The sequence below is a fragment of the Leptodactylus fuscus genome, chromosome 7 (assembly GCF_031893055.1).
Source record: "Leptodactylus fuscus isolate aLepFus1 chromosome 7, aLepFus1.hap2, whole genome shotgun sequence".
NCBI lineage: Eukaryota > Metazoa > Chordata > Amphibia > Anura > Leptodactylidae > Leptodactylus > Leptodactylus fuscus.
The window spans coordinates 138,660,909-138,686,315 of record NC_134271.1 but is presented as its reverse complement, the minus strand read 5'-3'; the positions used below and the strand labels follow the sequence as shown (position 1 = coordinate 138,686,315).

At 45.4% G+C, this 25,407-nt stretch overlaps 1 protein-coding gene across 1 annotated transcript; it reads left to right on the top strand.

Moving 5' to 3' along the window:
* Positions 1-25,407, top strand: CERS2 (ceramide synthase 2). Its single transcript, XM_075283151.1, has 11 exons — positions 1-95; positions 17,255-17,428; positions 18,658-18,772; positions 19,316-19,434; positions 19,785-19,842; positions 19,992-20,042; positions 22,605-22,697; positions 23,206-23,334; positions 23,616-23,722; positions 24,054-24,207; positions 24,546-25,407. The coding sequence occupies exons 2-11, from the start codon at positions 17,256-17,258 to the stop codon at positions 24,675-24,677; spliced, it is 1,131 nt and encodes a 376-aa protein (XP_075139252.1). The 5' UTR covers positions 1-95; position 17,255; the 3' UTR covers positions 24,678-25,407.

Sequence of the window (25,407 nt, the reverse complement as noted above, 5' to 3'; positions counted from 1 at the left end):
AGTGAACTCCCGGGGAGAGCGGTGACCAGAGCTCGCGTCTACCCCACACCTTGGACTTAGTCCCGGCACAGAGCTCTCCCCTTCTCCCCGGACAGGTAAGTGCCGCTTATGTCCCTTACTTCCCATTTGTTGTCCTGACTGTTGTAGGGCGCGCTGGGATCTGTAGTGCCTGCACTGTCTATAGACCCCCGAGACTGAGAGCGGCTCTGAAGTTGCCCGTAGCATCCAATCACAAGACAGCTTATACCCGGTCACCCGCGCCACAGCTATAACATCTGTTAGCTGATTGGCTGCTAGGGCCACCTGTTCTTTAAAGTGCTGTTGCCCGTACCAACCAATCAGATCCAAGTTGTTATTTCTCTGTCTCTGTTTGAAGACTGTAAGCAGTGATTTGATTGGTTGCTGTGGCCGAAGTGCGCCTCCAAGTCTTCTTCCATATATATTGGTACGTTTTCATGCCGAACTCCACATGGAAACCACCTGCCATTACTGTCTGCGTATTACTGTGGCCCTCTGTAGTCTGACAGCGCCGCTACGAAGGGTGATCCTAATCTCGTAGTCTGTGATACGGTTTATGGCAGGGCGGGATCTTAAAGGGGTTGGCGTAGGGGTCTGTTCACACACGGCATGTGCTGACCATGCTGCAGTAACATCTCCTGCGTGCGATCTTGCTGTGTGAATATACCCGTAACCCGTGCGCTCATCCTATCATGGCGTTCAGTCCTTGTTTCGGAAAATATTCGCAACCAAGTATCACGTAGTATATTTATGGCGCTATATCATGGTCGATTTCCTTCTTGACTGTTATCGGACCCCCTGGTAGTCACGGAGGTTGCAAATACAAAGTGCTAGTATAAAAGATACGGCGCCATTTATATAAAACACGTCTATGGCCGACTAGACATGGACGCCTGTTCTGTAGGGTTGAGGAAGGGGTAGGAGGTAAAATATCAGCGGTGAGGTATGTCCTGGCTGAGGGGGAGCTCCGGCTGGAATGTTTGGATTTCGGTGGGTTTCCTCTTGAAGGTTATAAGCGGCGGGGGGTCCCTGAGAAAGTGAAGGTACATGGTGTCATGTCGGGAGAGTGAGACGTGAACATTTAGGGCCTATTCACACGGAGTAAACGCGGCACGCAATGTGCAGCGCAAACGTCCCGTAAACGCGGCGCATTGCGCGCCCGTTTACTCCGTGTGAATAGGCCCTTAGATAGAGGAAATCCATACTGTGTTCTGCGGCCATGGCGGCGTAAAAAAGGAGCCCAAATAGAAACTGGTAGCCATGGTTGACTTGCTGAGGGTTTAGAACCGACAGCGAGGAGGCTGCTTTGATTTTGGTCGCAGCGTATGGGTAAGGTTTGTATAAATCTCCTCCACGGCGTCACTACTGTAGGTTAGAAGGGGTCAGCTGCTGGCGAGTTGGGGCGACTAAGGCTAGGTTCAGATTCGCATTGGAGACTCCGCTGTAGATTCCATCTAGAATCGGCAGAGAGGAGGAAAACGGAAGACACCATTAGGCAAGAGGGGGCGGATAATGGCGCTGAATCCACGTCATAATCCGCTCCCTCACAATGGAGGTCTACGCCAGCTTACTTTTTTCCGTGAGCGACAGCACCCTCCGGACTAGGCCCATTCATTTGAGCCTACTCCGGAGGGGGAAGCTGCGACTGTCGGAAGCCACAACAGTCGTGGTGGGCCCATTTTGGCCCTATTGTGACGCGGCTTCCCGCCTCACTCTCGGCACCAAAATCTGCCAATCCACTTTCCGTGGAATAGTGACTGGTGTCCAAGGGTAACCACTTTTTGTTAGCAGAGGCCCTCCCAATGGTCCGCATGGGGACTAATGACAGTGCGACTCTAGCGTCACCTTCTGCGCCGTGTATCCCCAACTTAAAGAGGTTACCTTCTGGTTGAAAATTGATGGCCTAAAGGGATCCTTGCAGGACTATTTGGGACCTCAAAGGTAAGGCCCTGTTCACATCTGCGTTCAGGCAATTCCGTTCCTCTATCCACATGAAATTTGCAGCACTTTTCTCTCCGCATTTTTCGTGTAGAAACCACACGGACCCCATTATAGTCTATGACACCACAGGTTTCCTTAGGTAACTTCTTTTTTTTTTAATGCAGATAGGTTTCCGTTCGGGGGGTCCCTGAGCGGAAACTTGAACGTAGGTGTGAACCGAGCTTTAGTTCACAGGAATGAATTCCACCCATCTACTGCACACTGTGTTTAAAGGGGTCCTATCATTAAAACTCATTTTTTTCCTGCCTAACATGTAAGAATAGCTTTAAGAAAGGCTATTCGTCTCCTACCTTTAGATGTCTTCTCCGCACCGCTGTTCCGTAGAAATCCCGGTTTTCATCGGTTTGCAAATGAGTTCTCTCGCAGCACTGGGGGCGTCCCCAATGCTGCAAGAGAAATCTCCAGCGACGCCTCTACTTCTTCAGGAACGGGTCTTCGTCCGGGGGTTGGCTTAAACGTCTAGGCCTCGGGCAGCCGACTGCGCAAGAAAATGTCCGCTTACAATACTGTTATTGGGCATGCGCAGTCGGCTTTGCCCAAGGCCTAGAAGTTTGAAGCCAACCCCCGGAAGAAGACTAAAAGAAGACCCGTTCCTGAAGAAGATAGAGGCAGCGCTGTAGAGTTCTCTTGCAGCATTGGGGACGCCCCCAGTGCTGCGAGAGAACTCATTTGCAAACCGACGAAAACCGAGATTTCTACGGAACGGCGGCGCGGAGAAGACATCTAAAGGTAGAAGAAGAATAGCCTTTCTTAAGGCTATTCCTACGTGTTAGGCAGAAAAAAATGAGTTTTAATGATCGGATCCCTTTAATGGGAGGTAGAGACTTCAGCAGCATCTCGCTCGACCTTGCGACTGAGTCGGCCACAGAATCCAAGGCAAGACCGACGAGAGACCCTCCGGTGATTGGGCTTAATCGGCAAGTAAAAGTTACATCACTGGGAAAATGGAGAGGAATTTGAGGCAGAAGTTTCAAATTTTTTTTCACCTTCTTCCGTGTGATCTTATCTTCAGGCTACATTCAGACAAGCAAGCTGCAAAACGTTCATTTTTTCCACAGCCTTCTTTCACCCGTTTTTACAGATTCTCATACATTTGAGTGTATTAAGAGATCCATGAAAATGGACAAAAATAGAACGACTTATATTTTGAGGGACTGTTACAACAATATAACGGTCGCGTCAGTAGCCCCCATTCACTTGCATGGAAATTAATGCTGCCGTGTGACGTCCGTTATTCACTGTCCTGTCAATAAAGCTTTAGCCACCCACAGGTCCTTATGGTCCAGTGGTTTATTGTCCCAAATAGCCTCGGAGTCAGTCCTCGGAGTGGGCTATTTAGGACACTTACCCCTAGTCCATATGGACCTGTGGGTGGTTTAATGTCCTACATGGACCTGCTTTTAAAATAGGCTATCACTTTAATGGGTTTTTATCTTTACGATAGGTCATTGATCAAATATTGGCGGGGGGGGGGGGGGGGGGGCAGCTCAGTCCCAATCATTGATCACATGGCCAGTGAGCAGCTCTGTCCCATTCATTCATCACATGGCCAGTGAGTAGCTCAGTCCCAATCATTGATCACATGGCCAGTGAGCAGCTCAGTCCTATTTATTCATCACACGGCCAGTGAGCAGCTCAGTCCCAATCATTGATCATATGGCCAGTGAGCAGCTCAGAACTATTTATTCATCACATGGCCAGTGAGCAGCTCAGTCCCAATCATTCATCACATGGCCAGTGAGCAGCTCAGTCCTATTTATTCATCCCATGGCCATTGAGCAGCTCAGTCCCAATCATTGATCACATGGCCAGTGGGCAGCTCAGTCCCAATCATTGATCACATGGCCAGTGAGCAGCTCAGTCCGAATCATTGATCATATGGCCAGTGAGCAGCTCAGTCCTATTTATTCATCACATGGCCAGTGAGCAGCTCAGTCCCATTCATTCATCACATGGCCAGTGAGCAGCTCAGTCCCATTCATTCATCACATGGCCAGTGAGCAGCTCAGTCCCATTCATTCATCACATGGCCAGTGAGCAGCTCAATCCCATTCAAGTGAATTATGTATGTATACATGCAATATATATGGAGCTCTGTTGTGTTTTCAGTGCAGAGAATACATTTTTCACCGCAGTAGTGCAGTCTCTGTAAACAGCTGATCTTCATTTGAACACCTATCTTAAAATGCGGTCAAAAACACAAGCGTTTTTCTGCAGTTATTTCGCTAATTTTTTTCGCTAAGTTTTTCTGCGTCTGACCTTCGCTTGAAGCCTTTTATCAGCTGGCAGACTTTTTTTGATGATCAGTTAAATAAAATCTCTGGGATTGTTCATCCGCCAGCTGGCCATAAATCAGTGTTTGGCGTGATCGACCCCTCTTTTGGCGGATCGTCAGCTGATTTGTGCTGACTCGAAACAATTTTTTTTAATTAATATAAATTGATCAACATGTGGTGCTTGCCAGAGTGCTGAGGCCTGTTCGGTTAGATGGGTGTCGGATGTTGCCCCTCCCCCACCAATCTGATATTGATAAGTATAGGACCTCAAATGAAATGTCCCTTAAAACCCCTTTAGGCCAAAGTCCCACGTAATGTAAGGGTAAGTTCAGACAGGGTTTTTTGGTCAGGATTTTGAGGCCGTATCTGCCTCAAAATCCTGACCAAATAGACGTCTCTCATCACTTTTGGCTGTGGATCGCTACGAGGGGCCTTGCATAGATTCAAGCCTAGACCGTATGAAGATATTAGGGCAGATTTATGAAGACCAGCCCGTCTTCATCGCCTCAGAGCCAGCAGGGCGTGCGCCTCACTTATGACGAGGCGAAACCTTCACTGGGCTGCAACGCTTTTTATTTTCCCATTTTCTCGGGAAATTGGCTAAGCCTGCGCAAATCTAAAGAAAATTGCGAAAAACAAAACTGGTGTATAAGTCATAATAAATCTTCCCGTTGTAATTTTTTCTATTTTTGGTGAATTATTTGACACTTTGGAGCCACGCATGGTCTGTGACCTTTCGGCACCCGTCAAAGATCAGACAACCTAGTCTTGGAATCTCTCAGTAGTGCAGCCTCAGGCTTTGGACTTGTAACTTCGAGTAATTGAATCGAGACCTTGGCAAAAAAAAAATGAAGCTATTAAAAATCCGTTTTTACATACGTACTCTACCCTACATGACGTTGATGGATACATGACTCCTGTATCACTCAGATCTATAAAAATAATTGTCTTGCCAAAATTTGTGAGGTAAACTGAGGCCTAGCGGTGACGAGACCTGTATGTTATAAAGGAGAGAGCGTCTGTGGTGGTGTAATTCCCAATAAATAGTGCTGTAAAGGGTTAAGGTCATTTATTTTTTTTAATTTTTTGGGGGGGCGAGCCATGACCATAACATGTGGACTCCGCTATCATCTAACTATGCCTTAAAATACGCGCCAAAACGTGGCGATTTCCAAAACCGTTGTAGCATTTAGAAATCATAGCATGTCCGTTACACCTACAGAAACGTCAGCGGTTTCCCTATAGGTATAATCGAAGCAGAAAGTCTGCGAACCTTCTGTCAAAAACACTGCGGGTTGAACCATAATGCGTTGCGTTTTTTCCCCACGGGACGCCACGTTAGACCTTAGGTGATGCAATGTGGCAGAGATCAGCTATCAGCCATAAGTGACCTTATTGCACCCAGAGGAAAAATTTCCACTCTATTAGGAAATAATTCCCTAGCCTGGTATCATTGCTTTAACCTTCTGGAACGTTTGAAGGACGTGATCGTTTCGGCTATTGCACCATTGTTGTTAGGGTGGGTTCACACTTTCTGGGTTTTCGATGCAGTTCTTGAAACTGAAACCAGGAGTGGTTTATGATCCACCTGATTTTTGGCTTCAAAAGCAACATCTGAAAACCTGAACATGTGAACCTATGCATACAGGATGATGGAACAGCAACGGATATTCACATTATCCTAAGTGCCCCCACCCCATTACACTATAGTAGAGATATTAATGGGGTATTTCCATCCCATATTGTGAGGGTCTACTGCCAGGACGTGCCATCGCTCTGATTGGTGCGGGTCTGGCCTCTGGGATCCTCACCAATTTTGAGAATAAATTGGGCACTGCACTGGTGTAGAGCCACAAAACCTAAGAGTAAGTTCACACGGGGTTTTTTGGACTCGAACCTGAGTCGGAGGCCGCCTCAGGTTCCGGTCCAAAATACGGGTAGCTGCAACTGGATGCCGGTGCAGTGCACCAGCATCCAGTCACGCACTCTGCTCCGGATTAGGCCCAAATGAATGAACCTAGTCGGGAGGGGGTGTCTTCAGGTGGATGTCGCCGTCTTTTTGGTCAGGATTTCGAGGCGGATACGGATACTTACCCTCATGGGTGCTCATGACACTACACGGGATCAGCACTACAGCCCCTTCTCGGTAGACGTCTCAGAAATACTACTGTAAATGGCCCGACTACTTGTAGGGTTACGTTAGGTTCACACTAGCATCAGCCTACCCATTGACCAGGCCCATCGGAGGACTGGAATAATGGACAGGTGCACCGCTACAACAGTGGTCACATACGGAGCCTATCAGATCCTATTAACTAGAATGAGGTCCATCAAGTGTCATGGAGACTCCAACGCTAGACTCTAGGAAGTGGTGGCCAAAAGTATTAGCATTTGTCTGAGATGGATGCAAGTGATTACTCATGTTGGAAGACCAAAGCTGGCTCTTTTGGACCACTCCCCTTTAAGTCAATGTCCGACTTTTTAAAGGAGTATTCCCATGACGCTTGTTCACTAACCTGCAGGCTGTTGTGCTCTCTTCACTTCCTGCTTTTCTCGGCACATTGGTGGGCGGGGTTTCATTTGCACGGGATTGGTTGTAAATGAATTACCACAGTGTGAAGCTGATGTAGCAGAGCTGGATTTGAGTCAGCTTGCATTACATACAGAGGTAACGCACTCCTTATCTCAGCCCTTATCAGCCAAATTCAATTAAACCGACTGATAAGAGCTCAGAAATCCCAGAGCTCTCACCTCCCCTATCTGAGAAGCTCCGCTACTTATCAGACACAGCTCAGAGCTCCCCCCCCCTCCCCCCCCCCCCCCCTGAGAGCAGGCAGCTACATCACTTGACAAATGAGCAGATAATCCCAAGGGCCATAGAAACGGAGTGTAAACAATGAAGTGAATAAATTAAGATAGCGGCCAAACAAAGCAGTTTTGATAAAGCAATGCATTTAGGAAAAGTCTTAAATCCACATAAACTAGTAGTATAGATAGGATCCTTGTGATGGGACAACCCCTTTAAGGGGTTTTCTGCGATAGGGTATCGGTATATGATCTGTGTGGTGTCCTGGTGTTGGACCGCCACAGATCAGCTGGTCCAGCCAGTGGATAGGGAGGGAGCAGAGTTGCAGTTCCCTGTTGGTGGCGCTGTCCTCTTCTGGTTCCTCTAGGAATTGTAAGATCTTCTCTGAGGCGTCTTCTGGTTCTTCTACTCGTGCGGTTCCCGATTCTGTCCGTACAGGTTCACCTCGGTGTCCTATACAGCTATGTGTTTTCTTGTTTTCCCAGGCCCTGTACACACCTGTGAGCGACTACTGGAATGTCAGTAACTAGATTCCTGTCTACGTCAGGTGCACCACTTGCACTTTGGCCTCCTGGGATGGCTTTGGCTACTGTTGCGGTCAATGACGGGCCACGTGACGTGTGAATGGCAGGATGTAGACGAGAGCCGGCTTTTCATGTGTGTTTAGCACATTGCTTCCTCTGCGGCCATTGTTTTCTCTAGTGGTTTGTGATGTTCTCCCGGTGCCTCCTTGGAAAGCTATTGCGGATTGAGCCTGTTATATCGGCAGCGGTGGTATGGAGGCCATAATGGTATGGATTTGCCATAGGCTTATACGCTAGGTTGCTTGTCCTGGCGATTATATAAAGTGAGGCACTATCCTGAAGACTGCGCCTATCCTGTCCAAGGGTCCGGTCTGGTATTGCGACTCAGTTCCTTTGAAGTGACTAGGACTGGACTGCAGTACCAGTCACAACCTGTGGACAGCTGTGGTGCTGTTTCGGGTAGAAAGCAACCATTATTTTCTAATCCTGGGCATCCCCTTTAAGATAACTTCTTCTTTTACTTATGTGGTTCTTCTTAAGTCCCCTGAAGAGGAATTTGAGGCAGAATGCCAAGACCCCCCCCCCTCCAGATGAAGGGGCCTCATCTTGTCTCGAGCCTCGGACAAGATGGAGCAGGACGCTTATGTTTTCAACAATCGGGGTGGAATTAGTGGTAGATTCTGCCTGGATTGGTCAACATGGCTATTCCTTTCCTTAGCCAGCACCACACCTTTACTCAGGTTATGTGCGGTATTGCAGTTTACCCCTATTCACGTCAATGGAGAGGAGCTGCAATACCAGTCACAAACACGGACGGGTGTAGCGCTGTGTTTAGTAATGGGTTGTCTAACTGATTCAAGCATAATGGCTACCATAATAGACAGAAACCCTGCGTGTCGAGAGACCCCCCCCCCTCCCCGCTCCGTATACCGGGAGTCTGTGGGATGACCTTGCATGTGGTTATTAATTTACTATGGGGCACATTACATTCCAACCTGTCAGGATGGAGAAGAGTTTCTGCTGCTTCGCCTCACGTTTCGAGAAGTGTATATACCAAAAGGCTTTTGTATAAAATATATGTAATATATTCATTATAACTTGCGTTAGCTTGGCGTAGTTTGTCCTAAATCATTCGTCCCTGCGTATTTAAGGCTGGCGTTCGATATGCCAGTCCTAGTAAATCTATCCCAAGTTAGTTGGTCACCGGTGTTGTATTCGACTTCAATTTTTGACCTCCCCCTCTGACATCCACTGGATGGTTTTCCTCAAATCCGCCATTTTTAGTATACTCTCCACAACCCCTGTACTAGGAAACCCCACAAGGGGGCAGTACATGAAGTACTAGGTCTGACTAGTCAAGGACCGATGACCAAAGTCACTCAGATCGCTGAAGACTTATCCGCCGTCACTGCCACATCCTACGACCACGCGCCTAATGTACATAGAGGAGAGCGCCTATCCCGTCTCTAATAAAGTGGCCATATGGTGTTTAGTCACATGACCACGCGCTTCAATGTACAGAACCTGCACCATGGTGGCGCTGTATACCCAATCTTACAGTCATAAGTTGCTCCCACTTTGGTCTATTCGTTTATTTTCACGTTTTATCAAGCCACCCAGGGGTTAACGCCCCGGTAAACATTTGCATTGTCGGGACTGATAGTCTCTGTTAGGTAAATAGGCATAAGGGGATTGTAGGGAAGTGCGGTGTCTGTACACGGCCCAATATTTACATGCCGTCCTGTATTCATAGGCAAATACACTCACTGTATCTTTTTGAAGTGTCCCCACGTTGCGACCTGACCGTGTGTAACTATACACAGCCACTGGAAATTTCCACCAGCCGGAGGCCGAAATATCTGTACACACCGGTACTGCTGGGATCTCTAATGTAGAGAGGTACTTAAAGGGGAACTCCACATTCATTATTCCCCATAGTAATTGTTCATTGGAATGGCCTTGAAGCCGACTTCTGCTCCTTCTTACCCCACAGTCCGAGTTAAGACCCTCTACATTAATCTCATGTGTATGGCGGCCTTTACAGTCACCGTTAGACAGTGCGCAACACATACTGCGGCTGGTCGGTGACTACTCTGGGTCGTCTTTGTGGTCTGTCATAATAAAACCAGTTTCGATCATATCTTGGGATTCCTCAGCAAAAATCCAGTCAAGCTGCGTTAAGGTTCCTCATTGTTTGTTGTGGCCCTTTAAAGGGCTTGTAACCTTAAAGGGGCGTTCCAGTCATAGAAAGTTATCCCCTATCCAAAGTTAAGTGTTGTATTTCGGCTATCCCCGGCAGTCCCGTCACGTAAGGGACAACCAGCCGCTCCATCCATCTTGTGATCAATGGTCAGTCCACCAGTGGTCAACAAGTTGCCTCCTATCCTTTTAGATAGGGGGTAACTCGCTGTGACTAACATATCCCTTTAAATCCAGTAGCTTTTATAGCTGCCGGTGTCAGTCACTCTTATGTGAATGATTTCCCAGTGAGGAATCCTATAGTCAACGTCATACGGCTGATAAAGGAGAACAATAGACGATATTGAATTGCACAGTTTGGTGTCCCTTTAAGACGTCGTGGGTTGTACTGACAAGTGGCACACTTGGGAATATAGGAACAATGGGACCCTTCTTATTCCTCGGAGTCCTTAGACAATGACCGCTCACACTGAATCCAGCTGTCATTGTGACCGCGTCGGTGTTAAAGGGGAAACCCGGGGCCATGAGAAAAAATGGCTGCCTACTCTTGTTCCCTAGTATACTCCTGTTCCCTAGTATGGGGTTTCATCATGGCATAGTGATGATCAGCGGAAGTAGAATGTTGTGGCGGGGGGGTGAAGTAGCCCACAGTATTCATTAAAGGGGCGTTTCCATTTAATTCCTAGAATATGCCTTTACTAACAGTAGGACATCCCCCGATACTGAGGATGAAGGGGCCACCGCGTGGATTCTTGTATGGTGTCCCACACAGTTTGGTTCCCCTCAGTTGACTGGGATCTGTGTGGTTTCTAGAGGTTGACACCCTTTTAAAGTCTACCGAACCCTCCATTTTCTCAGCCATGAACCTTCATTGTCTATTACGACCATGATCCCAGAGGTTCTACCATATCCAAGACTTTACAATATCCCTTTAAAGGGATCCTATCATTTAAACACAATTTTTTCTCTCCCTATCACGTCGGAATAGCCTTAAGAAAGGTTATTCGTCTCCTACCTTTAGAAGTCTTCTTCGGCTCGCCGTTCGTTTGAAATACCGATTTTTGCCAGTATGCAAATGAGTTCTCTCGCGGCACTGGAAGCGTCCCCAGTGCTGCCAGAGAACTCTCTCCAGCGCCACCTCCATCTTCGTTATCTTCCTGTGTCTTCTTCCGGAACAGGCTTTGAAACTTATAGGCCTTGGGCAGAGCCGACTGTGCATGTCCACGGGCAAGAAAAGTGGTCGCTTACACAGTAAGTAAGCGGCCATTTTCTTGTGGCCTGTGGGCATGCGCAGACGGCTCTGCTCAAGTCCCGAGGACTACAAGTTTCAAAGCCCGCGCCGGAAGAAGACACTGGAAGATGATGTTCCTGACGAAGATGGAGAGAGTTCTCTGGCAGCACTGGGGACGCCTCCAGTGCTGCGAGAGAACTCATTTCATACCGGCGAAAACCAGGATTGCAAGCGAACGGCGACCCGAAGAAGACTTCTAAAGGTAGGAGACGAATAGCCTTTCTTAAGGCTATTCCGAAGTGGTAGGGAGAAAAAATTGTGTTTAAATGACTTGTTCCCTTTAAATCTTACCTTGGATTTTAGACTAAGGCTACGTTGACATCTGTGTCATAGTATTCTTCAAGAAAGTGCTGCAAGTTCGAATCTTTTCAATTTTTAAAAGAGCGGACACCATATAGTTAATGGGTCCGTTGGGTTCTGTACGGTTCCGCCTACGCATGGTCTTGTTCAACGTTTACATGGTGTGAATGGCGTGTATAATGGAGCTGTGACCTCGGTACATTGTCTGTCTGCTCGGAGCGCCCTCAGGTCATGAGACTGCCGTGACGTCAGAGCTGTCAGGGTTGTGCTATTCAGGAAACTCGCTGTAGTGGTGAATCAGAGAGTGAGCGGCGTGTCACACACTGATACCACGCCATTGCACAATATACTCTGGCCTGCACATATAGATACAGTTCGCAAATGTCACCGTGCACGCCTGTCTCTATTAACCCTTTCTGATCTGACTGTACAGCACGTCTGTTTTTTACGTAATAGTACTTGTAAATACACCTTTTGGCGCTATTCTCCGGTAACTTCAAGGGGTGCAGTCACACACAGGCCCAGAGCATTATCATTTGGGTGCATGACACAGATTTTGCACTGGGAACCCAGATCTTCATGTTACTCCCCTGTAACAGATTGTGACGGGGGTCTTGCAACCACTGGAGTGGGCTTTAGGAGGATATCTGTGGCACTCCAAAGTGAGAGCCTAGTCTGTGCCCTTGCTAATAACAGAGGACCATGGTCAGGTGACTTTTAAGGGATCGTCCAATTTAGAAAACCTATTATCATGTATCCTACGGGGGAATTGTGAGTTAAGTGCTTCCCATTACACCGCCGCTTTCTTGCGCCCTAATGGATGTGCCACTATCCATTAGGACATAAAAAGGCATATCGTGGATCCCCCTGGGATAGCGGCGCTGGCGCTCCCCTCTGAAAGTACAGACTGGGTGAGTGTGCTGGATGCGAGCGGTTAACTCCTTAGATACTGGGGTGAATGGCGACAATGACATGTAAGGAGTTTTAAAGCTAAAGGGGACTCCTCCATCTTCTGTTGGCCCTGCAACAGTGACATGATTTACCATGGTATCTGGGGACCTGACCACAGCTCTCTGGCCTGCCTGCTAGACCAGTGACCTATTAAGTTTAAAATTATAATTTTTCCAAACTTTATTTATGTGAACCTCAAGAGAACGTACAGCTTGTCCTGCAAAAAACAAGTCCTCATACAACTTTATTGACTAAGTGTTCCAACAGGAGCACTCTTTGTGGTCTGTTTGTCAAAGGACCCATCTAACAAGTCCCTATATATATCTTCCACACCATTGGTGAATAGGACCCAGCCGCTTAATCACATATAGGGAGGAACCCCCTAGAATTGGTCTCCAGGCACTTACGGTAGTTGTGAATTCCTCACAACTTCATCAGGTGAGAGTACATCAAACTTTTGCTACTACACCCTCAACTTTACAATACTTCACCATATACAGCTCGGTGCTGTTTTGTTTTTTATTTTTTTCCATCTAACAAGTTGGTATTCCTCTAAGCAAAGAACCCTCCCCCCCCCCCTTTTTTAATTTACCTCTTTTATAGGTGACTTCTGTTACTACACTGAAGACTCTGTGGAAATGCTAAAGCCTACTAGTTGTCCCAATGTGGTATTTGTCAATAATTTTTATGCTAAGGATTAATCTTGGGGGCTCGTCCGGGATGATATCTCCTTTAACAACTGGGAGCTGGTAACCATTATACAATTTAGGAATCCAGTCAAACATCTCTCCAGATCTCAGCTTCTTGGACCCCTGTGAATATAAGATGGATGGAGTGGACTATTGGCATGAAAGGAAACCTGAACCGTGATTGTTTGCTTCTGGACTACTTTACATCAAGCCCCAAGTCCCTTATGGCTGTTTAGACCTGAAATGTGTCTGAACATGTAAATGCCTTGTCTGTTCCTGGTTTTGAATACCTTGGCCCTTATGGTTTGCCCAGCTAGATTTTAGAGACCATTCAAGAGCTTGATGGCAGCCACGTTGGTTGTCACCCCCGAACAATGTACATGTTGCAACGGCCTTTGGGCATCTCTCTTATAACATACAGCATTCAGCATGTTGCAGCAGAGCTATCGTGACTGAGGTAATAAATTGCGTCCCCCTGGCATCAGCATATTGTGTGGCGCTCCCCTGAGGCTCGCTTGCAGCACTGCGCGCATTAATTAATGGGCTGCACCTGGCACATCGGACAGAAACATTGTATTCTGTGTAATGAGGGGCTCTATGGGGATGTCACATCTGCTGGAAAGCCTCCCCCGCCGCCATCAATTCATTAACCTTTCTCTTCTGCTGCCTGCAGGTAGGGAGACGCTTTATAGATTTCTTCCCTTCTATGTATGGTCGACACCTTACCAGACTGAAGGCGGCCATTGCAATAAGAATTCCAAGAAAAGTAACATTGGGGAAGATTAAAGGGGCACTCCAGGTTCTGCAGGTATATAGCATTAGTGTTTTACAGGAACCGGTACTAGACTTGGTGGCGGGATACTAGACTTGGTGGCATGACTGGCAATAACAGATTCTGAGTCTACCTCGAGGACTACACTGCATGGCTAAAAAGAGAATGCCGGAGTATCACTTTAATACAGTCTGGGGTGTCCCTTTAAAATTTCAGTGAAGCCCATTTCTTTTCATAGCGCAGAATGTGGCTGTCAATGAGGTGTCGTCTTGCGCACCACCAGGACTTCAGCAAAAAAATTAAGAAAGCCGACTGGTGTTTTCTGCCCTTTGCTGGTTTTTAGCGGGTCCATTGCTGCTACATGGGCCTGGTATGTGAGTGCGTTACATTTCCGCCAGTCCTGTGTACTTTAGTGTCTAGTTTTGTGTTTTTGTGTAAACCGCTGCTTTGATGGTAGAGATAGGAAGGTAAAATTTGTTCACTTGTTGGTGTATGTTCACATGGAGTTTAGTGACATTGATTCTGGCTTGTCCTGTTTGCCTCGCATTGTTCTCTATGGATGGCAGTGGGGCCGGACGCGCCCCGTTGCCCGCAGTGGGGCCGGACGCGCCCCGTTGCCCGCAGTGGGGCCGGACGCGCCCCGTTGCCCGCAGTGGGGCCGGACGCGCCCCGTTGCCCGCAGTGGGGCCGGACGCGCCCCGTTGTCCATAATGGTCTTCACCAAGTGGTTGTGGCTTTAAAACTGAAACCAGAAGAGGAATAAGTTCTCCGTACAGAATTTGTCTGCCAATTTTAGATAGGCATTGCAAAGGAGTCCAATGGAAACTGGTGCAGATGTGACTGGAACTTGTGGTGCCCATTTGACTAGACTTGATACAATTGTAGCAAAACCTCAGCCGTGAAAATCATTAGATCTGAAGGTTTTAAGCCTTTGTATGTAAACAAGAACTTCTCCATTTACAGCCAGCAAGAAGAGATCATGGTGGACACAAACAGGGCCTGAGGGACACACAGTAGGGTGTGTTGGGTGCCCACAATCAGAACCAGGACCATTCACCACTCCCACCAACCCACCTCTTCGCATTCTTCAATAGGCATCACTCCACTGATTCCAGCACAGTTGGAATTTTTTCTCTAGCCCTCACCGTTCCTGAGTAATCATTGCTGATAGTTTCAACACAGTTTATGTTGTCTGCTGTCAGGTGGGCCGTCCCTGTATTTCTGCTTCGGTTTAGGACGGCCCACCTGCCAGCAGACAACATAATTGTGCTGAAACGATCAGCAATGATTACTCGGGAATGGTGGGGGCTAGAGAAAAAATTCCAACTGTGATGGAATCAGTGGAGCAGTGCCTACTGAAGGATGCAAAGCGTTTTAGTTGGTGAAAGGTCCTCTTTAAGTCTCTTGGTAGCAAGTTGCTACTGCCATTTTGGAGGGCACGACCCTATGATTAAGTTTGATTTAATAATTAACCCATTAATCCTTGTGCCTGCTGAGGCTTAACCTGTCTCAGACTAGTCCTGCTTCCTGGCAGTACACAGTAGATGTACAGCTCACCCTTTGCTGCCGCCTGGGGCAATGACCGAAATAAACAATAACCAATAGTGCTGACAATGGCACAAAAGGCAAATGGTGATGATCTTATGCTTAGCAGGTCCTGCGCTATGGGGGGGGGGCGCTAACAAGGGAGTCCTCTGTATCCTTCTACAATTTCTTGCACCAGTCTTCATTATTAAGGTCACATGGGCGTTATGGAGAAGGGGATACCTGCTCTCCTTTCCTGATTCATCTATGGTTATAATGCAATACTACATTTGTCCAGTAGTGGCTGCTGCAGAGCAATTACATTCGGTGAAATCAGTATGATGGGCGATCACGTGATTTTTTTTTTTTTTAATTATTTTTTTTAATGGGGGTGACTGTAGGACCCGTTGCTTTTGTTCATTCTGTTTCATGGATTCAGTGACTCGGACAGGGAGGGGCTTTATGACTCCATTTACCATACCCTTGTTTTGGTGATCATGGAGGGGCCTCTGCGCCTGGATTGCCACCGATCAGGTGGCAGCAGTTAGTGGTTGTCACTCAGGACTGTAGAGATGAATAGGATCCTCTTAGATTTCACACTAGATTACGTCCCTGGTTGGGGAGGGGGGTGCACAGAGCGGCGGTCACCAGGTAACAGTTTATCCCAGTACAGAACACAAAGCCGCGCTGTATGGCAACGCTCAGACGCAGCGAGTCTTTTGATAAGTTGCGTGTTTGCTAATGGTTGTGGAACCTGTATAGGGTTACACGGTGGCGGTATAGGCGTCGTCATGCTGGAGGGCATCCGTAGGCTGCTGCAACACAGGCATCTAGGGCAGTCCGTCCTGTGCTGCAGCTCAGAAAGCGTCGTCCCTTAAAGGTGAGCTCCGTGTTGTCAAATTTTGGTGTTACAAAGGGTTAAACCAACAAGGACTCGCAGGTGCCGGGTTACTTTTTTTTATGATTCTGTGTGTTTAACCCATTCCTGTGCTTTTTCTTGGCTTCGACAAAGCAAGGTCTAAGAAACCTCCTGACTGTAGGGAGTCGTAGGTCTTGTTTCATTTGCGTTAAAGGGGCGGGCACGTTGCTATAATATACAAAATGTAAAAGATGGAATACAACCGGTCTCCTGTAAGTTCTATGTCCTGCAATTTTCACTCTGGCCACTAAGCCTAATAATAGACCGCCATGTGACAAATCTGTAAAGTTTCCTTTGCAGCAGTTAAACAGTTTACAAGGTCACAATAGAAGATAACACCTCTATAGATTACCAAACTGAGCCCTCATTACAACCACTACTGACTATAGATGGTCACGGCTTATCTACCCCCCAGAACATGTCTAGAAACCTCTCTCATAGACCGCAGACTTCTGTAAAGCACATCACTAAATGCTGTCAACGCCGGACATCTGACCCTGGGGGTACACGACGTTTCTGACATCAAATCCCGATGAAGTCACTTTGTCCTATTTTTATATTGGGCAGAAGCTTTGCATAGATTTATTTGGAGACAGATCACAGACAAATCACTTGTCATCCGCCCCGCACCATGTGCCAAGGAGATGGTGCACCAGATGGGAGCGGGGTGAGACCCGACTGACCTGTTGGGGCACTGATACATGTCCAGACATCTCTATCTGAGGGCGTCAGTCTTTTCGGAGAGGCTGGAATCGTAGGATGTGTTCATACACGACCCTTCCTTAAGGCGATGTGTGTGAATGATGTCATGTGATGACCACATCTCTAACACACGACTACTCACAGCTGACAGTGTGTTACAGTTGCATCCAGCCCTTTGATATGCAAATTGAAAATGCACCTGCAGGAGGCGCCACACAAAATGCAAATGACTCTGTATGGATCTTGTTTCTTTTGTAATGTCTCTGTCTCTTCCTCCCGCAGGATGCTGCAGACTGCTTACGACTACTTCTGGTGGCACCGGCTATGGCTACCCTCGAACCTGACCTGGGCCGACCTTGAAGATCGGGAAGGCCGCGTGTACGCCAAAGCATCAGACCTGTACATCTCCATCCCTCTTGCCTTCCTCTTCCTTATAGTCCGGTACATCTTTGAAATGTAAGTATATTGGCGTCTACTATTCATCACCAGATGGCGCTATTCTGTATTCAAGCAACACCATCTAGTGGCCAACGGTGCTGTAAGAGCCTGGCACGTCTGTATGTTATCTCATAACCATTTCATTAAAGGGATTCTCCAGGAATTGGAACGCACCGTGTGAAGGTTGGGTTGGGAATGTGTCAATTTAATCATTTTTTAACAAGTCGCAGTTCCATACTTGACCACTAGTTGTCCCCTTGAGTTATCGATCGTCATGATAAAATCTCAAACTTCCAAAACTAATATATAGAACTCGTCTTGCATTTTATCTCCTCCTTAGTAGATCCCGGGACTCGCTCCCACACCCTGATCCATTTTAAAGGTGTCTTATTTCATTATTAAACATTGGCTTGTCCGGACTTGCAATGGCACAAAAATCCTGATCCTGGGCAACCACTTCTTCTAGATGTAGATGACTCGGGCAGCTCCTAATCCACTCATATGTCTGTTTTGGTGAATCCTTGAATTCGTCACATAACAATTGTGCAGCACCTTCTCTTGTAACGCGTTGTTGTGGTGTTCCTCTGTTACTCCTCCTGGAAATTTTTTAAAAATCAACAAGTTTGGTATATCCCTGCACACTGATATTGTCTAACTGGCACCTGCCCGCGACTTCGTCCGCGGGTTGGCGTTGAGCCGCGCACATTTATTCAATTGATGTTGGTTGGGATCCGCCACGGTGGCCACTCCCGTGGCACCCCCCTTTCCCACGACGGCGCAGCCTGACCCTGCATTTCTTTTCTGTGCCACCCTCTCCCGCCGCAACCACAGCCCCCATCCCCATCCTGCAGCTCCACCCGTACCGTCTACCTTGCCCCCCCCTTGACCCCTGCTCCCTTGGCCCCACTGCACACATACCTCCCACGGTGCTCCCCCCCACCCCCTCCTGCGGACTTCTCCCTTCCCTGCACGGTCTGCCGACCTGCAGGCCCCTGGTCTCCTCTTGTCCACATGACCCTGCCCCCCTTGGGTGCTCCTCGGTGCGCCATTCGCAACCAATGTTCGTGCAACATGTGCAGCCAATGGTGTCCTGGCGCGGCTGCCTGTCCGCTGGTGTCCTAAGTAAGGCTGCGTGTCGGCGACTCTCGCGAGCGCCGCCATGTTCTTCATTTCTCACCCGGGCCGATGGCTCGTACACGTAATCCTACCCGTGTTTTACATGTGGATTTTCCTCTTGTGTCCTGCAGTCACGTGGCCTCCCCGCTCGCCAAGGTACTGGGGGTGAAAGACAAAGTGAAGCTGCGGGCGGCACATAATCCGGTGCTGGAGACCTTCTACAAAAGCTGTAAAAATCCTAAACAGGTATGATGTCACCACCCTAGGTCATGACCTCACTGGAACTCCTTAAAGGGGTTGCTCAGGACTCGAAACCATGGCTGCTTTCTTCTTCTTCTTCCGAAATGACGTGTCTCTTGGTCACATGGCCATGCCACGTCGCTGTCCCATTTAAATGAATGAGAGTGAGCTGCAGCATGGTCATGTGACCATGATGTCACTTCCTGAGAAGAAGGCAGCCATGTTGTTGAAGTCCTGCACAGCCCCTTTGATATTACTAGCCTGGGCTCTAGTAAAATCCAGATATTGGTTAATATCTGACGGCCCAACTATTCCGCCCCCATGACAACACTTCCAGTCTTGTGCTCTGGTAGTCTAGCCATATCATTGTGTGGTATTCAATCACCATACACATTGGATCCATCATATGTTGATATTGTGTGGGATAACGAAAGTAAAATGTGGCGTCCTGACAGGAAGTGTTACCATGTGGGTCTGACCCTCCACCTCTGACCTCTACACAGGAATAATGTTTGGGTAGAAATCCTTAAACTCCTATTCTTTCTTCAGAGTGAACTGGAAAACTTGTCAAGGGCAAGTAAATTTACTGTACGCCAGGTGGAGCGATGGTTCAGGCGGAGGAGAAACCAGGACAGGCCGAGCTTACAAAAGAAGTTTCGGGAAGCCAGGTATGAGCACTGAATGAAGCTCATGACGACTCTATAGCGCCGCCCTATAACGTTATACAGGGTAATTACAGCAAATGAATCTAGCAGTATAGTAGCTACCCTGCAATTTTCTTAGCAACCAGTAGGGGTCATAATTCTAATGCGGGGTATTAAAAACCGGGTGGTAATAATAATGATAAAAACCAAAGATGGCGATCCACACGCAAGGAGTTTGGGCCCTCCATGCGGTCCCACTTCTGTTAACCGGCAAATGAAACAATGGTTAAAAGTGCGATTCCCCTTTAAGAAATTTGGAGCGTTATCTTATGTTGTAACCCTCAGCCAATCAGATGTCTGCCTTTTCTTCACAGTTGGCGATTCATCTATTATCTTGTTGCTTTCATTGCTGGCGTGGCCGTCCTCGTAGACGTGAGTATCCCTTTAAAATCATGTGGTTTTTGTGGTCCGTGTCTTCAGATCAGTGATCAAACATTAACCCTTTAATAACTGTCCCTCATTATCATCAGACACGAGTATTTAATTTAATTTTTTTTTTTTAATTCCCATATTCTATACAGAAACCCTGGTTTAATGATCTCCGAGAGGTTTGGAAAGATTTCCCTAAACAGGTAAATGTCACATAGTAATGAGGGGAGTAGTTATACCATCATAATACACGTGTTACAGTGGTAGTATTTTTTTTTTTTTTTTTTTTAGGTACAGTATTTAGTTATTTAGTAATTTAGTAATTTAGTTATATTCTTGTACATAGGAGCAGTATTATAGTAGTTATATTCTTGTACATAGGAGTAGTATTATAGTAGATATATTCTTGTACATAGGAGGTAGTATTATAGTAGTTATATTCTTGTACATAGGAGCAGTATTATAATAGTTATATTCTTGTACATAGGAGCAGTATTATAGTAGTTATATTCTTGTACATAGGAGCAGTATTATAGTAGTTATATTCTTGTATATAGGAGCAGTATTATAGTAGTTATATTCTTGTACATAGGAGTAGTATTATAGTAGTTATATTCTTGTACATAGGACTAGTATTATAGTAGTTATATTCTTGTACATAGGACTAGTATTATAGTAGTTATATTCTTATATATAGGAGGTAGTATTATAGTAGTTATATTCTTGTACATAGGAGCAGTATTATAGTAGTTATATTCTTGTACATAGGAGCAGTATTATAGTAGTTACATTCTTGTACATAGGAGCAGTATTATAGTAGTTACATTCTTGTACATAGGAGCAGTATTATAGTAGTTATATTCTTGTACATAGGAGCAGTATTATAGTAGTTATATTCTTGTACATAGGAGCAGTATTATAGTAGTTATATTCTTGTACATAGGAGTAGTATTATAGTAGATATATTCTTGTACATAGGGGGTAGTATTATAGTAGTTATATTCTTGTACATAGGAGCAGTATTATAGTAGTTATATTCTTGTACATAGGAGCAGTATTATAGTAGTTATATTCATGTACATAGGAGCAGTATTATAGTAGTTATATTCTTGTACATAGGAGTAGTATTATAGTAGTTATATTCTTGTACATAGGAGGTAGTATTATAGTAGTTATATTCTTGTACATAGGAGGCAGTATTATAGTAGTTATATTCTTATACATAGGAGGTAGTATTATAGTAGTTATATTCTTGTACATAGGAGTAGTATTATAGTAGTTATAGTCTTGTACATAGGAGTAGTATTATAGTAGTTATATTCTTGTACATATGAGCAGTATTATAGTAGTTATATTCTTGTACATAGGAGTAGTATTATAGTAGTTATATTCTTGTACATAGGAGGTAGTATTATAATAGTTATATTCTTGTACATAGGAGCAGTATTATAGTAGTTATATTCTTGTACATAGAGGTAGTATTATAGTAGTTATATTCTTGTACATAGAGGTAGCATTATAGTAGTTATATTCTTGTACATAGGAGTAGTATTATAGTAGTTATATTCTTGTACATAGGAGTAGTATTATAGTAGTTATATTCTTGTACATAGGAGGTAGTATTATAGTAGTTATATTCTTGTACATAGGGGTAGTATTATAGTAGTTATATTCTTGTACATAGAGGTAGTATTATAGTAGTTATATTCTTGTACATAGGAGCAGTATTATAGTAGTTATATTCTTGTACATAGGACCAGTATTATAGTAGTTATATTCTTGTACATAGGAGTAGTATTATAGTAGTTATATTCTTGTACATAGGAGTAGTATTATAGTAGTTATATTCTTGTACATAGGAGGTAGTATTATAGTAGTTATATTCTTGTACATAGGAGTAGTATTATAGTAGTTATATTCTTGTACATAGAGGTAGTATTATAGTAGTTATATTCTTGTACATAGGAGTAGTATTATAGTAGTTATATTCTTGTATATAGGAGTAGTATTATAGTAGTTATATTCTTGTACATAGGAGTAGTATTATAGTAGTTATATTCTTGTACATAGGAGGCAGTATTATAGTAGTTATATTCTTGTACATAGGAGGCAGTATTATAGTAGTTATATTCTTGTACATAGGAGTAGTATTATAGTAGTTATATTCTTGTACATAGAGGTAGTATTATAGTAGTTATATTCTTGTACATAGGAGTAGTATTATAGTAGTTATATTCTTGTATATAGGAGTAGTATTATAGTAGTTATATTCTTGTACATAGGAGTAGTATTATAGTAGTTATATTCTTGTACATAGGAGGCAGTATTATAGTAGTTATATTCTTGTACATAGGAGGCAGTATTATAGTAGTTATATTCTTGTACATAGGAGTAGTATTATAGTAGTTATATTCTTGTACATAGGAGGCAGTATTATAGTAGTTATATTCTTGTACATAGGAGCAGTATTATAGTAGTTATATTCTTGTACATAGGAGTAGTATTATAGTAGTTATATTCTTATACATAGGAGCAGTATTATAGTAGTTATATTCTTGTACATAGAGGTAGTATTATAGTAGTTATACTCTTGTACATAGGAGCTGTATTATAGTAGTTATATTCTTGTACATAGGAGCAGTATTATAGTAGTTATATTCTTGTATATGGGGCAGTATTATAATAGCTGTATACTTTTATATACTCCAGGTTAAGAAGCTGAGAACTAGTATATACTGTTAACCCCTTTTTCTCTTCTCCTCCAGACTATGCTGCCATGCCAGTACTGGTATTACATGATCTCACTGGGCTTTTACTGGTCTCTACTCTTCAGAGTGGCATTTGACGTCAAGCGGAAGGTAGGTGTTGATCCTTTGCAGAAATCACTGTATGACATCTTTTATGGAGGCTGCCACTGAGATTCTGCAGTTTGTCACCTAAAACATTAAAGTCGTGCTGGTGCTCCCTGGCTGACCTCCCATGATGCACTGTTCTTCTGTATAAAACCTAAAGTATGAGGTCCCGTGCACACCACCATAGTTATTTTCTGTATATTGGCCACCATGGCTGATGGTATACAGACCTATCTATGGCCCTGTCGACAAAGCCGTACTTTTTACTGATCGATTTCCGGGTGGCAGACATTATGGAGCAGTTCTTATTCTTGTCTTTATTTGTGGCACACACAAGGGGATCATAACGTTTGTTTGCAGATCCTCAATAGCGGATGACCTACTGATGTAGTGCAGGCTTGAAAGTAAAACCACTAGAGGGCAGCAGTGAGATGACACAAGCTAGCAGAATTCTGAATGCAGCTCTGGATGTGAATGGAGTATAAGCTCTGTACTAATGAGGTTGTTCTTCCAGGACTTTAAGGAGCAGATCATCCACCATGTGGCCACCATCATACTGATCAGCTTCTCGTGGTGTGCCAACTACATCCGTGTGGGGACTTTGGTACTGGTCATTCACGACTCCTCTGACTTCTTCCTGGAGGTGAGCTCGTCATTATATCCCTATGGACTTTTTTTTTAAAAGGGGAACTCCACCAAAGAGTCCCACTGGGTGCATCAGGGTAACTCTCCTGGGGTTCCTGTCTATTGACCATATGATTCATATCCAGGGTCCATTGTGTTAGGTACTAAGAATGGCAGCTATGTGCCTGGCATACAACTGGGTGGAGCATTGAGGAGAGCTTTGATTGGTTAAGACACTTGCCACGCCCCTCCCAAATGTTCTTTTAAGACAAATGAGAGTTTCTTTCTCCACTTTTTCAGTCTGCAAAAATGTTCAACTACGCCGGCTGGAAGGAGACCTGCAACAACCTGTTCATAGTGTTTGCCTTCGTCTTCATCATCACAAGGATCATCCTCTTTCCCTTCTGGTAATGGTGCACGAGAATGAGCGCCCCCTATTCCACCATATGAGTAGAGCAGTGGTGCGTAGGTTTGTTCACCACTCCATTGACTTCTATAGTAATTCCAGTCAGTCCCGTAGAAGTCAATGGAGTGGTGTCCAAGCATGCATGCCAATGCTCTAGTCACATCCTAAGTGTTAACTTGTTGCTTGCCATGAGTATATACAATCAGAAACCTCCTGACTCTGGTCACAGTCGTGAGGGTTGTCAGCAGGTCCTGACAACTTGCGGCTTCACCTTATTTTATGTGAAAGATGTTAATAGTATTTTTTTTTTTTTTTTTTTTACTTTTCTGCAGGATCCTACATTGTACCTGGGTTTACCCTGTGCAAACGTACGCGCCTTTCTTTGGCTACTACTTCTTCAATGCCATGCTGTGGGTACTGCAGTGTCTGCACTTATTTTGGGCTTATCTCATCCTCGGCATGGCCCACAAATTTCTTACGGGCAAGGTAAGAAAGTTTTTACATTTTTCTTTGAGAGATGTTTGGTAGTTTACAGGTTAACGGGAGATGCTATCTGTAGGCCTCCATGTATAGGACTCATCCTGAGTTTTTCCTGGGCTCGCTGCTGTATACACGGGCCAGTTGGGGTGTAAACACACCAACTAGTTTATTACCGCCCCTATGTGCACAGCTATGACCCAACAGTCACATGAGCAATAGCGAAACCGAAACTAAAAGCTCTGGAGTGCAACATAGGAAGTATATACCGTATACACAGGGGCATGTTGATGGTAGGTGATGCAACTTTTCACTTAGTTTGTAATCTCTTTAAACTCTTCCCCCAGCTGGAACAAGACGAAAGGAGCGACAAAGACGAGACCGACATACCGGATGAGGAAGACGAGGAGCCCACCAAGAACGGGGCAGTGTCTAACGGCCACTCATTGCAAAACAACAACCACCACAAAGCAGATTGACCCCGGAGTAGACCCGCGGCCACACCTCGCCTTCACACTACTGAATCCTACCTTGCCAACATCTCAGAGACGTTCCTCATGGGTGGAGCCTTCTCCACCGGACAATTTATTTTTTTTTACCTTGTATAAAACAAACTAGAAATTTCTTCAGACGTCTCCACGTTCCCGACTCCCTACAAATATATGAAGCCAATAGTGCCTGCTGCTCGCCGGACCGCCATTTGCGGCCCATCTTCCCCCGCTGTACATTCCAGAGATGACTTTCTTCTCGCCTTTCTTGGCGTTCGGACTGGAGAATGAGAGTTGTATGACCTGGATCCGGGGCCTTGCCCTTCTCGTTGTCACACGGTCCTGAGTTTTGATGCCCAGCTCTGTGGGTTGAACCACTGTCTGCGCTTAGAACTTGTGATCCGCCATCTTGGACACGACGACAATCAATGTGAATACTGCACAATCTCCTCAATGGGTGATCGCCAACCACTCTCTATGGTATCTGGATAGCAGATGTATTTATTGTACTAGTTTATGATTTCTGTAGCCTTGTTGCCAATTGGAGCCAAACGTTGCCTTGAGCCCACCGTGTCCCTATTCATACAGATGTATGTTATTTTTATCCCTTGAGGTATCTCCGATTCCATTATCTTTTTATTACATATCGCCGGCTAGCCTCTCTACACTGCTGGCGGCCATCTTTCTAGTCAACTAATAAATTGCAATGTAATAAATATTT